The sequence below is a fragment of the Ursus maritimus genome, unplaced genomic scaffold (genome assembly GCF_017311325.1).
Source record: "Ursus maritimus isolate PB19 unplaced genomic scaffold, ASM1731132v1 scaffold_26, whole genome shotgun sequence".
Lineage (NCBI taxonomy): Eukaryota > Metazoa > Chordata > Mammalia > Carnivora > Ursidae > Ursus > Ursus maritimus.
Window position 1 is genome coordinate 10,912,088 of NW_024425119.1, and position 17,223 is coordinate 10,929,310.

The following is a 17,223-nucleotide window of genomic DNA, read 5'->3' on the forward strand; positions in this document are numbered from 1 at the left end:
TGAAAATTCAAATGTTACCCCACAAAATGGATGGCTATTCAGAAACATCCCAAATGAATACATAAGGCCAGTATTTCTCCAATACCATAAACAGAAAAAGACATTTAAACAAATTAGGGGCACCTGGGTGGCTCAGCTGGTTAAGTGTCCAATCGTGATTTCAGCTCAAGAACATAATCTCAGGGTCATGATATGGAGCCCTGCCTTGGGTTGCTGGCTCAGCAGGGGCTCTGCTTCTGTCCATTATCCTTTCTCTCTGCCCTTCCCTTGGCTCACATGTGCTCTCTCTCTCTTACATAAAGATATCTTTTTCTAAAATAAATAAATAAATAAAAATAAATAATAAATAAAATGACAGACCAACATCCATCATGAATACTGGTACACAATTTTTAACAAAATATTACCCAAGCAAATCTACCAATATATAAAAAATGGTAATAAAAACAACATGACCACATGGGAATTACCCAAGAAGTACAAGTTTTCTTTAACATTGAAAACCATAATGCCATCTATCATATTACAAATATAAGAGAATATCTACATAAAAGTCTCAAAAGATACAGAAAATTCATATAACAAAATTCAATTTCCATCCATGGTAAAAGTTTCAATCAACAGGAAGAGAAGGGAACTTCCTAAACATGATAAAGAGGATCTCCTAAAACCTGCAGCACACCTCACATATAAGTGGGAAACTAAATACCTTTTTTTTTTATAACATGGGAAACAGGACAAGCATGACTCCTATCACCATTGTCTTCAACATTGTACCAGGGGTCCTAAGCAGTAGAATAAAGCAAGAAGAAAAAAGGAAGGGAAGGAAGAAGTAAACTTTTCTATATTCCTTTTTTTAAAAGATTTTATTTATTTATTTATTTATTTATTTGAGAACACTTACAATTCCATAAGAAGACAGACAAACCCAGTTAAAAAAAAAAAATTGAACAGGGGTGCCTGGGTGGCTCAGTTGGTTAAGCATCTGCCCTCAGCTCAGGTCAGGATCCCGGGGTCCTGGGGTCCTGGGATCCTGGGGTCCTGGGGCTCTGGGATCAAGCCCTGTGTTGGACTCTCTGCTCAGTGAGGAGCCTGCTTCTGCCGCTCCCCCTGCTTGTGCTTTCTTGCTCTTTCTCTCTCTCTCTCTGTCAAATAAATAAAATCTTTTTTAAAAATTATATAAAATAGAAATTTAAAAAGACTGAATGGATATTTCAATGGGCAAAAAACAGAACAGACACTTCTCAAAAGAAGATAAACAAATGACCAATAAACACATGAGAAGATGCTGAACGTTAGTACTTTTCAGGAAAATGCAAACCAAAAAAACAATGAGATACCATTACACACATACCATAATGGCTAAGTTTCAAGCCATGGACAATATCAAGTACTGGCAATGATATGGAGCAACTGAAACTCTCATATGTTGCTACCAGGAATGCAAAATGTTGCAACCACACTGGAAAACAAACTAGAAGCTTCTTATCAAATTAAACATGCTCTTACCTTAGGACTCAATGATCAAATTCTTAGGTATTTAACAAACAGAAAGAAATGAAAACACCTGTCCACACAGAAACTTGCACAGAAGTATTCATGACAGGTTTTTTCATAATAGCCAAAAAGAGGAAAGACACCAAATGTCCACAGGTGAATGAACCAATTGTGGTATATCAGTGCAATGGGATACCACCAGCAACAAAGGAATGAACTACTGATACACGAAAGAACACGGATTAACATCAAAAACATCCTGAGCAAAAGAAGTCAGATATAAAAGAGTAAATGATTATGAAATTCTAGAAGAGGCAAAACTAATTCATAGTGACGGAAAGTGTACCACTAGTTGTCTGGGGCCAGGTGGGTAGTGAGGGGGAAGAAAGGAGCTTTTGCAGGCAATAGAAATGTTCTGTATCTTGACCTGATGGGGTTTAAGAAATGTACACATTTGCTAAAAACCCATTGACCTCAAATTAAAATGGGTGCATTTTATTGCATGACTGAATAACTAAATAGAGTTGATTTTTAAAACGTCAACGTCAAGGGGTGCCTGGATGGCTCGGTCCATTAAATGACCAACTCTTCATTTCACCTCAAGAGTCCTGAGATGGACCCAGGGATAGGGTTCCACACTCAGCATGGAGTCTGCTTGAGATTCCCTCCCTATGCCCCTCCCACCGCTCACTTTTTCTCTCTAAATAAATAAATAAATAAATAACATCTTATAAAGTAAAATTAAAAAAAAAGTCAAGGTCAAAAAGACAAAGAAACCTGAGGATTTCTCCGACATTAAAAGAGACTAAAGAGACTTCACAACTAAATGGATCACATGATCCTGCACTTGCAGGAAAAATACCTATAATGACATTATCAGGACAGTTGACAAAATTTGAACATGGGTTATAGATGAAATCACAGTACTCTTATCAATGCTAAATTTCCTGATTTTGATAATATTACTAAGGTTATACAAGACAAAATACTTGTTCTTATAAAATATTTAGATAAAGGGACCTAAGGTCCCTAATTTATTATCAAATGGAACAGCAAGGGAGTAGGGAAGAGAGAGAGAGAACTGTAAAGCACAGAAGGAACAAAATATTAACACATGGTAATGATGTACAAAGGTTATATGAGAGTTATATGAAACTATTGTTTCAACTATTGAGGAACTATGAAGTTATAGTAAAGTAAAACCATTTTAACGAGAGGTGATTATCTAGATGGGGGAGGGGAGGAAAAATAACTATTTTTTAGTTCTTAATTGTGCCATCTCTAAAACCTGGAGGCTATTGAAATGGTTTATCCAATTTATCCTATTAATAAGGAAAAGACCCAGGCTATTAATAAGGAAAAGACCAGGCTATCAGAGCTATCTAATTGGTTGTATGGATGGTTCAGGGAAAGACAAAGGGAATTTCTCAGGGCCATTAAAGAGAGGGGAAACTGCTCTCCAAAACAAAGGGAGGCACTCTTCCTCAAGAAGACAGATGGCATCTGATCTCTTAAATCATAGTCCAAAAGAACATTTCCTTCCTTTTCCCACTTGTGTCTGTTTCCGCAGGAAACTAAGTCCTACTAGCAAAAACATTAGTTTGTAAGTATTCACAAATTATCACAGGAACAAAAAAACAGTGACAGGATCCATTTCACCTTTTTTTCTTGTATCTATCAAAGTGGGCAGAGAAAACATCATCAATTCTCCCCTCACAGATACAACCGTAGGTCTTAGAGCACTCGATAGGTGTTGTTCTTGTTGAGGTTAAAAATGCACATTGTCCTCTTCCAGAAGAACTCATGAATGTATAGTTACTGTAGAATAGAAAACACACATGGTCAACTGTTTAGGGATGTCAGCGTGACTCAGTCAGTTAAGCAACGGCCTTTGGCTCAGGTCATGATCCCAGGGTCCCGGGATCGAGCACCAAGTCGGGTTCCCTGCTCAGTGGAGAGCCTGCTTCTCCCCCTCTCTCTCTCTCTCACTCTCGCTCTCACTCTTGCTCTATCTCATAAATAAAATCTTTAAAAAAATTAAAACCTTCTTGAATAAATTTATAACCTGGCAAGAAGCAAATTCATCCTCAGGCTGAGGTTAAGAAAAGGTGGGTACCCAAGATGGTAAGTGAAAGACTGAAGTCTTTTTCTCCCTTAATTGACACAGTAAATTAAATATGAATTCCACTGAAGTTTCTATATGGAAGACAGCCTACAAAGAGTTGAGGCCCTTAAGACATCTTCAATGAAAATGACCCTTGAGGAGTCTTGAACCTTGAACTTAAAGCAGAAGAAAAAATGAATAATCCCACCTAAGAATCCAAAATTACCAACTATCCCTCATGCAATCTATATTTGCTACATTATTTAAATATCCAAATCTCCTACAGAAAATAAATAAATAAATAGGAAAATAAATGAAACTAAGTAGTTTGGGAGGCATGAGCAGAGAGCATGAGATGTGTTCAATATGTACAGATGAGGAAGTCAGTAGCCTTGGAGACGTGTCAGGTATAGATACTGTAAGTACAGCATGCCCAACATAAGAAAGGAAGAAAGAACCAAGTAGCACTACATGTCTCACTCAAAATATACATTATGCACATAGACACTTACATCCATGAGGTCTTAAATTCACCTCCTACTGGCTGACACTCATACTGACCCTCTAACAAACACAAATAAAATCCATAGCTGCTCCTCAGGTTCACTGAAAAGCTGCAGCTGTCCCCGGGCTTACACGCTCCCGCATCTCCCCACTAGAGAAACTGTGTATGCTGGCCATAGAGCCTTCTGTTTGTTGGGCCCCCTTACTCAAAACTCAACTGATGCCCTAGAAACCACACCACTATCAGGAAAGGGGATGCAGAAGAGTCAGGCCATCTGAAGACTATGTAACCCAGGATTCCGGTGATCCTTTCACCCAACTGCACCTTATCCTGAGTGTGATAACTGATCCTATCCCATCCCAAGGTAACAAGCTATCCCATTTCTTTCCCCTTGCATTGGGCTACTTGGTCCAAGTTGCTTTAATTTGGCCCGTGAGCATTTCTGTTCTGTGCCTCTGAGGCGTTTGCCTGGATGTGTACTCACAGGCTATGACTGCATCAAGGTAAGTTCCTGCATGACATCTCTTGTAAGTTTGCAGCCACCTTCATCTCAGCTCTCAACTAATCTCCACAGCAGCTCAAAAAGAAAAAAAAATCACTATACACTACAAAGAAAATGAAACCATGAACAAAAGCCAGCAGAAACTACACAGCACACCCACAAAACTTCAAATATTAGAATTATCAGATGCCGAATATACAATAAGCATGTTTGATGTCTTTGGAGAAATAAAAGACAGCTTGAAATTGTGAGTAACTAGGAAGATTTTAAAAGTTAAACCAGAATACCTAGAAAAAAAAAGGATAAAAGTTAACATTTTTAAAAAATCATTGAACACTTTAACGGAAGTGCAAACACAAGAGTTCACAAAATACTGCACTTCAAAATAAAACTATGGGGATGCCTGGATGGCTCAGTTGGAAAAGCATGTGATTCTTGATCTCAGGTCATGAGTTTGAGCCCCACATTGGGTGTAGAGATTAGTTAAACAAAGAAACAAACAACAAACCCAAAAAAGCCTACAGTGAAGGCATATGTATGTATGCCTGTGTGTGTATACTCACTTATATTTGTACTTCTAAATAACATAAACTAATAATATACAGATTGTTTGATGGTGTTATGTCCTGATAAACCCAACACAAATTGAAAATACCATAAGTCAACAATGCATGAAATACGCCCACCCTACTAGTTTAGCCTAGTGGACCTTAAATAGGATCAGCACACTTAGACAAAATCATCTAACACAAAGCCCGTCTTATAACAACGTGTTGAGCATCTCATGGGATTTACTGAATACTACACCGAAAGTGAAAACCAGAATGGTCATATGGGTAGAGGATGGTTGCAAGTGTACTGGGTTGTTGACGCTTGGGACCACATGTCTCACTGGGAGCTCCAGCTGCCACCACCCAGCGTCACAGCAGAAGATCATACTGCACAACACCAGCCCAGGGAAAGATCAAATTAAAAATCCAAAGTACAGTTTCTACTGAATGGATGTTGATTTCACACCAATGCGGAGTAGAGAAATTGTAACTCAAACCGTTGTCAGTCAGGGACCACCTATAAAGTTTCAAATGAACTTGGGGATCCTCCAAATACTTAACTTGTGATTGTGGGAGGGATACCATAGCTCAGTCAGGATGGTCCAATCCCTTCATATCACTTTATGATTTGGGTTTATTTGGTGTGCCTCATAATGCATACTTACGGGCATGTGCTTAGCTTCACATTTTGTTCATAATCTGTATGACATTTCTCTTCCTTTTTAATTATACTCCCTAAAATATATTCTTCATCATTCTACTTATTCTTACCAATGACGTCTGTGTGAAAACCATATGACATAAGAGAAGATTCTTATTAGATACAATCCTCCCAACCCCAACACTAATCAATGTTGGAGCTTGACTGCATTCCAGAGACTTACATCCCAAAAGGTGGGCCAGTGTCAATCCATTTCCATTTTTGTTCTCTATCATCATACGATAACCCAATCCAGTAGTTATTGCTATAAGTTCGGGATTGAATAAAGGCCTGTAAGGAAACAAAAGATATGTGACTAGCCCCATCTGTTAGATGCATGAACAGGAGGAAGGTGAAGGTCCCAGCTATTTCTATGGACACCACTCAGCTACGCATCACACCATCCTTCATTTCTACTTCCTATAAAACCCTCCCTCCCCTCCATCCTCATGCTTTTATTGTCCAAAGTAAGTTTTTCCTCAAAGATTATGTACTAATCTGTATGGTGACTAACACAATACTATAAAAAATCATTTAAAAATAAATAAATAAATAAATAAATAAATAAATAAATAAATAAATAAAAAAGATTATGTACTATTGTTAAAAATGCCTCCCACTCTCATGGATTATTTAAAACATGAAAACACTTTAAATCTAAATATCTAACATTAGACTTGTTAAGTAATGTCTATCACCATGAAACTACTCAAAATTATGCCCAGAAAAATATTTAATGGTGTGGAAGGGGATCATTACTTATTATTAAATGAAAAAAGGAATCTTCACAAAAAAATTATTACACTAACAACTACATGTGGGAAGTTGTGCCTCATTAGAGAAAGGCTTGCAGACGTTTAGTAGTTGGAAGGGGTGAATGGTAAAAAGGCAGTATTTGGAAATATTTACTAGGTCAAAAAATGAAATACACCAAAGAGACATTTTATATATTGTGTGATTAAACGGCTGAATATATTTTAAAATATAGGTTTAAATTAAGTGAGTTTTACTGCAACAAACAAACATTACTTCATGACTTGATATCATAAATTCTTTTATGTTGTGACTTGACACATCTATTAGATTTGCATATAAATGTATTGCTTTCCTAAGGGCTACAGAGAGGTTTTAGGCTGATCTTTCAAAATATTTCCCTGTCAAAAACATTTTGTGCATGGATAGTTTTTCCTAGTAATAAACTTGAAAGATAATTTTGAAATTGCTGTCACTTCATTTTCCCTTTTCACAATTCCTTCTGAAAGATAGACATCACTATACAATATATGAGAATATTGATCAAGAAAAGTTACCCGTGGCTGCCATGAAAATCACCATGAGGCTAATTTGTAAAACTGTTATCACTTTTATATTCCTCATTATTATCTCCTTTCTGCAGATGGAAAAACTGAGATCCAGAAGGCAAGTATTCACCCGAGGTCACCCAGGTAACAGGTGGCAGAACTGGGTTTGCCTGATCGCAGGCAATCTGGATCCTGGATTCCTAATAGCACCCACTGCATTAGGTTCCTCCAGGTTCTTAGGTGCCACCTTGCAAGGATAAATAGCCACTGCTTCCAGGCTGCAAATACCAAAGGGTTAAGGGCTCCATCGAAGGAGAGGCATGCTGCTCAGTGAGCTGTTCTCCTGCACACACCTTACAAAAGGAAATGAATGCAAAGACCCAAACTGAATCTTCAAGGGGGTTTCCATCTTGGAAATAATAATGGTCATCATGATAAATAATACATAGTGAATGCTTAGAAAGTAGCAAGATCATATATGCCTATTAGTAGGCAGGGTTTTCCAGAACCCTTACCTTTCTTACCTACACAATTTTTGCTCACATGACAGACACAACACAGAGAATAACTGAAGGTCCCTCTTTCTGGCCTCCCCCTTCCTCAATGTCTTGGGTCCAAGCATGAGAGACATAGTTAGGAAAATAAAAGTGAATGAAACAGTCCACGATACCAGTTCATCTTCATCATTTATCTTCAAAAGAGATGAATTATAACTTTGGCAAGTCTGTTTACATCCCTTCCAGTTTTGACTTTCAGGAATAAAATAATAATACTTTATTCCACGATAGGACAGGCGGTTTTCACAGAGTTTGCCTACAACGTATAAAGTGAAACATTATCTGGTATTCTGTTAAACAGAGCAATATACTTATCAGCCCCCCAAAATTAAATAAAATCTTAATGGCTATCAATAATGACAATATTAGGTTCATCAAGATTCTGGAATGCCAAGAGATATATTTCTTATGCTCATTGCAGCATTATTCACAACAGCCAGGATATGGAAACAACCCAAGTGTCCATCGATGGATGAATGGATCAAGACAATGTGGTATATACCTACAATAGAATACTATTCCTCCTTAAAAAGAAGGAAATCCTGTCATATGTACCAGCATGGATTAACCTTGGGGGTATTATACTAGGTGAAATAAGCCAATCACAAGAGGACAAATACTGGGAGATTCCACTTATATGAGACATAAAAAATAGTCAAACTCAGGGAAACATAAAGTGGAAGGTAGTTGCCAGTGACTGGGGGAGGGGGAAATGAGGAGATTTTGTTCACTGGGGATGTAGCTTCAGGTATGCAAGATGACTAACTTCTACAGATCTGCTGTACAACATACTGCCTGTGGTTAACAATACTGAATTGTGCGCTTAAAAACTTGTTAAAAGGGTAGATTTCATGTTAAGTGTTCTTCACATCCCCTCCCCTAAAACAAAAGACATGGGAAAACTTTGGGAGGTAATGGATATGTCTATTATTCTAATGGGGATGATTTTACAGATTATTTGCTTATGTCCAAACTTGTCAAAAATATACATTAAATATGCCCAATATTTCACATATTCATAATACCTAAATAAAGCTGTTTTTTAAATAATAAAGTAAATTTTTAAAAAGATTCTGGAATGCCTTTTAAATAAAAGAAACATGATTCTTTGGAAATTTTCTTTTCCTCATATATTTCATAATGCACCAATTTTTTAAAATACTATTGATTCTTTAATAACACAGAAGATAAATTCCTGCTACCATATCTAAATGATATTAAGTATGAAAATCTTTTTGCAAACCCCAAATCCTAAACAAATATTTAATACTAATGGATTAACCAGGTCAATTTGTTCCATCATTTGCATAACAGATTTTATTGTATGAGATTTAATATTCTTATCTCTTCGGTGTTTTAAGGGTATTACCACACAGAGTCATACAAACATCAACACCTCAGCAAACCTGGCAGAAGTACTACAGAGAGTGTATAGACCAAATATCTGAGGTCAAGGCAGAATGGAAACATACCCACAATTACCTTTACGAGAGCATCCAAATAAAAGGCCTTGGGTCCATTTAGCCTAAGTATAGTTTTACTAATAGCCTCCATTTTTTGTGTCACCCACAAAGTGGAGTGTCTAATTTACCCCCAGGTCCAAAATGATCCACATTTTCAGGGAAGCCAACATACTATTTCACCTTCTAGGAGCAGTACCAATGCAGGAACTGCCACTGAGTTTGGGGAGATAGAGAACTCTATTGATCCCAACACGACTTCCGGGGTCTCAGTCTCACATTTGACTCAGGCAAACCCAAACACTCATGTTACATCTCAGAGGTACAAATGGAAAGTTGTGTAGTAACCTAGACCACTAGCACACGTCATAAGCCTGCCTATTCGGCCTCAAGGCTTCTGGAAGGGGAAGAAATAACAGCAAATCATGCAATCATTCATGCAAGATGCCCTTCATACCTTCATTTTCTCTCTGATATGTCCTACCTGAAAACAGTAAATCCTGTTCCTTTTTCTGCTGAAGTGATTCATTTTTCAGAATGTTATGTTCTAAAGTCTTATTTATCAAAAGTCGCTCCTTTAAGTAGCTCTCATTTTGCAAAATGTGGTGCTCTCGAGTCAGGTTTCCTATCTCTTCCCTCTGCTGATGGTTTTCTTGAATATACTGAGAAACTAAAATTAACAGCATAGATATAATACAAAAGTACTCACAATGCCTGAATGTTAAAATTTAAGACAAAAGAAAAAGTCTCACTTTGACAACCAACCATTTCATTACTTTAAATGGCTAATGTGACATTTAGAAAGTAACACCTCAATAAACTGACCATACAAATGGAAACATCAGACTTCCTGCTATTAGCAACTTCCACATAGAATAAATACAATCAGATATCTGAATAAAATTATGATGGTAACACCCTACCATTCAGTTCAGTCTTTTTAACAGCACATAATTTTAAATAGGTACTAGAGTAAAAACGAGTCAACACTTAGCAACATATCTTCTGATTATGAAAAGCTGCACTAAGAAACATGAAGTAACAGCATCATTGTTATTGGAGTACCTGGAATACCCACAGGAGAAAAGAGAGGAAGACATAAATATGTACATTTATCTGGGTGCCACATGGTAGTGATTTTCTCTAAAGATGTCAAGAAATGCAAATAAAAGATAAAAGTTGAAATTGAGATCATCTAATGTTCATGTATAAAATCAATATTTTTACGAAACTGTATTTTCATTACATGCTTGGAAAAAATCGAGAGAAAGTCATAATTTCTTTTGAACAATTGTTTCTCGAAGAATGTGTATCTAAATTCACAATGATTAAACTCAGAAGGCATGATATGACTAGGTCCTGTATCTGAAGGAATGCTACCATGTATTGTACAGAACAGGACAGCTCATTAAACTGCAGAGGCATCGGAATAGGTGAGTAAAATGAAACTGACACTGTGACATGTCTGGGACATTCCCTGACAATGGCCAGGGAACAGTTAATGGAGCGCAGTTAGTATCCGTGCAACTAGCAGTCACTGCTGTTACTCAGACTTGAAGCATGTATTTTAATTACTCACTCTTTGTCCCCAGTAGGGCGACTGTCACCAATAATAGTAAACACAGGATCCCAAGAGTCACTGAAATGAGATGCCAGGGCACTGAAAACCCTTTAAATAGAAAAGAAAGATAATCATCAGGGGCAGAGCCTTGCCCACTACGAACCTTAACCTGGGATACCATTTGAAACAAAGAGACAATCTTCTCTAAAAATTTTAGAGAAATCTATCATACAAATTGATTTATATTTGGAACCTAGTAATTACAGTTTTAAAGTCTCAGATTTCTGATGCCATACACCCATTGTAGAAAACCTACACACGAGAACAGTCCTCCAGGATTTTAAAAGCACTTCCCCTAGAGATGGCACAGGTGGCGTAACGTATAGAGTTGTCCAAGCGCTATGCTCTACACCTGAAACTCACGTACACTGTGTGTCAACTATAAGTCAACGAAAAAATTCAACCAAGTTTAAGAAAAAAGCACTGATGGCAATAGACATAATACACATTTATAAGAACCCACACTGACAGGTATACTCCTTCCTGGGATCTCAACTAACCATGAAGAGGAAGGAAAAAGCAGTCATTATTCTTGAGGAACTGGTAGCCAACAGTGGATATTATGAGGCTGGAAATGTGATTGGGGTCCATCCTTAAAAGAGTCTAGAAATCAACGGTCCTTTCTTTTTCATCAATCCTATTTTTCCCTAGACAATATTACATTTATCTTCCTACTTTTGAGGTCCTGGGTCTGAAAATTTTATCTCTGTCACTAAATTAAGACAGTAAAAGTTATTCTCAATTTAGAGTTTGTGACAATATTTGAAGGTAGAGAGCAGGAACAGAAAAGAGAACAGAAGCGGTGCCTTGGTGGCTCAGTTGGTTAAGCTTCTGCCTTCCACTCAGGTCATGATCTCAGGGTTCTGGAATGGAGCCCCAAGTGGGCTCCCTACTCAGCGGGAAGTCTGCTGCTTCTCCCTCTCTCCTCCTGCCACTCCCCCTGCTTGTGTGCTCTTTCTCTGTTAAATAAAAAAATACTAAAGACAATACCAGTAAGTGAACGCTCCTTTTGAATAAATCCCTGTTTCTTCTTTGCCAATTAAGGATTGGTAATTATTGAGACACCTGAGTGGCTCAGTCAGTTAAGCATCTGCTTTCGCCTCAGGATATGATCCCAGGATCCTGGGATCGAGTTCTGCATCAGGCCCCTTGCTCAATGGGGAGCCTGCTTCTCCCTCTGCCTGCCGCTCACCCTACTTCTCTCTCTCTCTCTTTCTGACAAATAAATAAGTAAAATCTTTAAAAGAAAGCCTTTAAAATAAAAAGGGAAAAAAAAGATTGGTAAATATTTAAGACACCGAAAAAATTTTTTTCTAAACAAAAACATCGTTTCTAACAAATATTTCATTTCTCAAACATTCTATAACACCTTTATTTCTTTGAGAAATGCAATGTTTTCTTGAAACTCTAATCTGTCCTTCACTTTTTAAAGCCCTCACAAATTCCTTTTGACCACTTTGAATAAAAACATTTTATTAGCATTGCAAATTTAAAACAATTCATTAATGTCTCCATTCTCTCAATTTCAAAAAAAAAAAAAAAAAAAAGACTTGTTCTGCTACTCTACACCATTATGGTTTCCTTTACCATTTGAGAACCTGAAGGACAGGCAGGAACCTTTTTTCAAATGTCAAAGTTTGGCAATCCGTAAGAGATGCTTAAGACATATTACCTGTGTCATCAGTTTTCCCAGGCCTTTGAGTCCCACCTGGCCTCAATCTATTTGGTGACTCTGAAGGAGACCGAAGAAATCTCAGGGTGGAATAAATCACTTGCTCATTGCTCATCTCTACAGTAAGAAGGGAACTATGTTTTGCATTAAAACCTCACAACAGGATGATTTCTGTCAAAAGAAACATTAAAATGTCAGGCTGTAAAAACGTACCAGGGACATACCTAGAGGCTTGCGTGTGTATCTGTAAGTGTTAATGTGTGTTTAACTCCTTCAAGTGTGCAAAGCATGTGGACTGAGCCTGATTTATGTAAGAAAGGAAAAACTTTCAATACTTCTGTTAAACTCATTTATACTCCTAGTGATTACTGACACCATTATTACAAAATAAGGAAAGAGTTTTTTTAATCTCCCAATACATTGAATAGGCTGGGTCCTATTCACCCAGCCAGTTTAGCTCAAAATGTTCAACATACATATACAAATGTGGGCAAAATTGGCACAAGTATAAATCACTGAGACACTTTAAAACTATCAATTCAAAAAACGAAATTCTATTTTAGGAATTCTGAAAAAATATAAATATCTTGGTTTATAAAAGGGCCTTAATATACATGTTCAGATCTACATATAAATATGTAAAAGTTCTTGCATTCTTTTCAATTATGACATGACTCCACCAGAGTGTTTCCAAAGAACAATCCATACACCATCTGCAAAGAATTATTAAAGGTTAACATGGCAGATTGGTCAACAATCCAGACTCCAGTGCCCTGTGCAAGATGTGCTGAGTAAAAATCTCTCCGTTGAAGCCCAGTCACCTGTATTTTTAATCCCAAAGGTTCCATCTGTATTTGAATTTTAGAAATAATTTTCTAGTGTATGTTGCCAGAGAAGCCTCTAGAAAATAAAATTTGTCAACACGCAGTCATTAGTTAATATCCATAAAAGATTCAATCTCTTAATGGATATCAATGTAAAGAGAAATTATTAAATACAAAGCCTTTCAATTTCACCTTGCTTCTTATAGGAGTCATGTGAAAAGAAACAGATAATGTGGAAAACAAATTGCACATGTAACTATATCTCTTTAAATTTTCTATTAATTTACAAAATTTTCTAAACTTAATCACATTTTCCCTAATTTGCTAAGGAAAAGGAGTCTTTTCTATTATACAGCCCTTTAGGGTGGATAATATGTACATCATTCAACACAAAGCAAAAGTCACAGTATAGCGAGAAAAAGAAAACAACTCCATGAATGTTGCACTACAGTTTTCACATCCTTTACAGGATGCAGTTCTAACGTAATCAATAGAAAATGCTTTTCTATCAATCCCATACTCACGCCAAGCCATTTATAATCAAATGCCACCTTCCTAGAATCTTTTTTTCCCAGAATCTCTTCTTTATAAGTGGCACGAGTAGGACGCTCAGATAACAGACATCTGGGGGAAGAGAAGCAGATGTTACCTGTGTCTATGCCACGAAGGGTGGCAGGTGGAGACAGCTGACCCAGAAAAGAGGAGGAAGAAGCTGGCCTTTCTGATCCTGGTCCCTTGTGCGCGTGAGGGCTGTAAGACAGCAGGCAGAAACGATTGTTTCTGAGTGGTACTCCCCTCAGAAATTACTGCCCCTCCTCTTGACCAAAGTGCTGAAAGGAAACTGTATGAAAAGGCTGATGTTGAGGTATATCTTCCTGCATTTCAACTAACCAACCACTCCATACTCCTTGCGAAATAACGTTCAAAATCAGTATTTGAGGACTGAAAATATAAGCAAACACGGCTTTGGAAAAAATAAGAACTAACATCTTAAACAAAAGCTAGTTTAAAATATAAGCAAACACGGCTTTGGAAAAAATAAGAACTAACATCTTAAACAAAAGCTAGTTTAAAAGAAACTACAAGCAAAAACAAATGACTAAAATGTAAGTACTCATACAGGTAAGAAATATTAGTACTAAATTCTTTAACTCTTAAATAGCCTGTTAGAAACTTTCTCTTACATGTTGCTATTTGAAAAAAAAAAAAAGATTCTTTTTTCCACTTCTATGTACTACAGATATATATAACTTAGAAATTATTTTAAAACATCCATAATTCCACTATAAAAATTTTGGTGTATATTCTTCCTGTTTTTTAACAACACACTATGATTACTATGAAAGTTGGCATTATTCCATACATATTTTTTTGATTTATTATTTTCTAATAAATGTTTCTTCACTTAAAAAATATTCATCTAAAATGTGGTTCTAAAACCCATATATAGCTATTACCCATATAGATTATGCCACAGTTTATTTAGACAACCCCCTACTGTAAAACATTTGGGTTGTTTTCCAATTTATTGCTAGTATAAAAAATATTTGGCCTTATATTACAAGAATATCACTCACAAATAATGTTGTATAAGGAAAAATGTTTAAATATGAAATTAGGGGCTCAATACATTAAAGAACTTTGATACATATTGTGCAATGCCTACCAGAGAAGCTGCTCCCATGTATACACCACCAGTGGCATGTAAAAAACTCTACTTGAGTTTTGTGCATGAATCTTATTTCATGAAGACCTACAAACTTCCAGCTAAAAGAAATTCATTTCTGTAACTCTGTTTCTATGAGCCAGACCTTACCCAAACCTCACTGAAGTTCATTTTCATTTAATATAGGCCTTGTCCATCTTCTGACCTACAGCTCTATGAAACCAACTGAAGTTGCTCTCCAAAGGAGATGATTATGGTTACTATGGAGTGTGGCAGAAGAGGAGAGAGGTAGATGAGAAACAGAAAATTTTTCATGTAGGGACAGCTCAGCCTTACTTCACCAGGCTCTGACCAAGTTCCTTACTTAGAAACTAATGTTAAGAAGTGAATTGACTTGCCAAAAGACACATTATTGCTAATTCTTGATCATGTTTAAAATCAGGCTCATTAAATATTGAATATTGCTATTTGAGGTCCAAGGTTCAAATCCTCCCTAGATGTAAAAATCTCAACAAGTCACTCCCAATCTTCAAGACCATTTCCTCATGTGATCCTTAAGAATATCACTCCCTTCATAGGTATGGAAGAATTCAATGAGAGTAGCAGTAGATAGGACTGCTCAGATTTCAAAAACATAAATACTCATTTTTTCCCTCTCTTTCCCAAGGTTCTATAAATAGAGGAAGAGCTAGGACAGCACTGCAGAAATCCTGACAAGCTGAATGGTTTCTCTGTCCTCATGTCAGGTTTGGAGTGCAGATGCTGTGGGGAGGGGCAGGGGGCACATGAATACAATTTAGGAGCTGGAAACATGTGGTAGCATACCGCCGTCTCCATTCTGTGACCTCAGATCCGGTTACTCACATCTTCCTGTGCCATGCAGTTACTAGCAATGCTGAGCGTTATTCGGTTTTGATTTACATCTTTAGAGCTGGTGAGAGGGTGGTCAGTTCTCCTGACGCAGGCTAGCCAGGTGCAGAACACTGTTTTACACTGCCATAGTTGTCTGTCCTCTCTACATACACTCTGTAAGCTGAGTACCACGTCTGTCTGGATCCTATCTGTAACTGCAGCACAGACAAGACATGTGATGCCAACATGTGTCCTTGATGAACAAGGTGGTGCACATTAAGAGGAACTGGTTTCACTCATATGTGGCACAGAAGGAATAGAGCAGAGGACCACAGGGGAAGGAAGGGAAAACTGAATGGGAAGAAATCAGAGAGGGAGACAAACCATGAGAGACTCTGGACTCCGGAAAACTAACTGAGTAACGGTTATAGAGGGGAGAGGGGTGCGGGGATGGGGTAACCAGGTGATGGATATTAAGGAGGGCACATGTTGGGATGAGCACTGGTTGCTATACCCAACTAATGAACTGTTGAACACTACATCAAAAACTTATGATGTGGGGCGCCTGGGTGGCTCAGTGGTTAAGCGTCTGCCTTCAGCTCAGGGCGTGATCCCGGCGTTATGGGATCAAGCCCCACATCAGGCTCCTCCGCTATGAGCCTGCTTCGTCCTCTCCCACTCCCCCTGCTTGTGTTCCCTCTCTCGCTGGCTGTCTCTATCTCTGTCGAATAAATAAATAAAATCTTTAAAAAAAAAAACTTATGATGTACTATATGCTGGATAACTGAACATAATAAAAATAAATAAAAAATAAACTATATTTTCTAAAGTAAAAAAAAAAAAAGAGGAATTGACTATAAAATCCAGATTTTCAGTTTTAGAGAAAAGCAATGAGATGAATGATTGGGAAGCCAAATTGCGTAGCAGTTCCTTCCAAGCTCTAGTTATCTGGTTTCTTTATTTTGTTATGAAGCTCTAATTTCTGCAAGAGGCAATTTCTTCTTAAGGGAGAAGACAAGCAGCATCAGATAATAATGGCATGGACTTCAGGTGGGACTAACTGAAACTCCTAGCATGGCCCTTTGATCAAAGCGGCACAAAATTGGAAGCACCAAACTTCATCTGAACAACCACTGGCTCATAAAAAAGAGAGGAAAATTTTGAAAAATAATTTGAATATTTCTGTACTTTGTCGTCCAAATTCACTAATGTGCAAGACACACATAACACATACACACTATGAATACATAAAGCACTTATTTAATTACTTCCTGGCTGCTTTGCTGTGAAACCTCTTTTCATTTGGGAAACCACACATTTTACCCCAGCCCTTATTGACCATATTAACTTTGTCAGCTAGCTTAGCTCACAGCTTCTAGTCACACCTTCAAGCTTTCTGGTCACACCATCA

The 17,223-nt window shown here is 37.4% G+C and overlaps 1 protein-coding gene across 1 annotated transcript; it reads right to left on the bottom strand.

The window, feature by feature from the left end:
• Positions 1 to 1,009: 1,009 nt before the first annotated feature.
• Positions 1,010 to 14,029, bottom strand: LOC103669171 (killer cell lectin-like receptor 3; the record flags this gene model as incomplete). The annotated part of the gene is made up of 8 exons (XM_008697501.2): positions 13,944 to 14,029; positions 12,471 to 12,641; positions 10,757 to 10,846; positions 9,662 to 9,847; positions 7,831 to 7,973; positions 6,044 to 6,150; positions 3,157 to 3,315; positions 1,010 to 1,145 (listed from the first exon to the last, which is right to left on the bottom strand). Coding segments are annotated over exons 2-8 (936 nt in total), but the record flags the coding sequence as incomplete, so codon positions are not given.
• Positions 14,030 to 17,223: the final 3,194 nt, after the last annotated feature.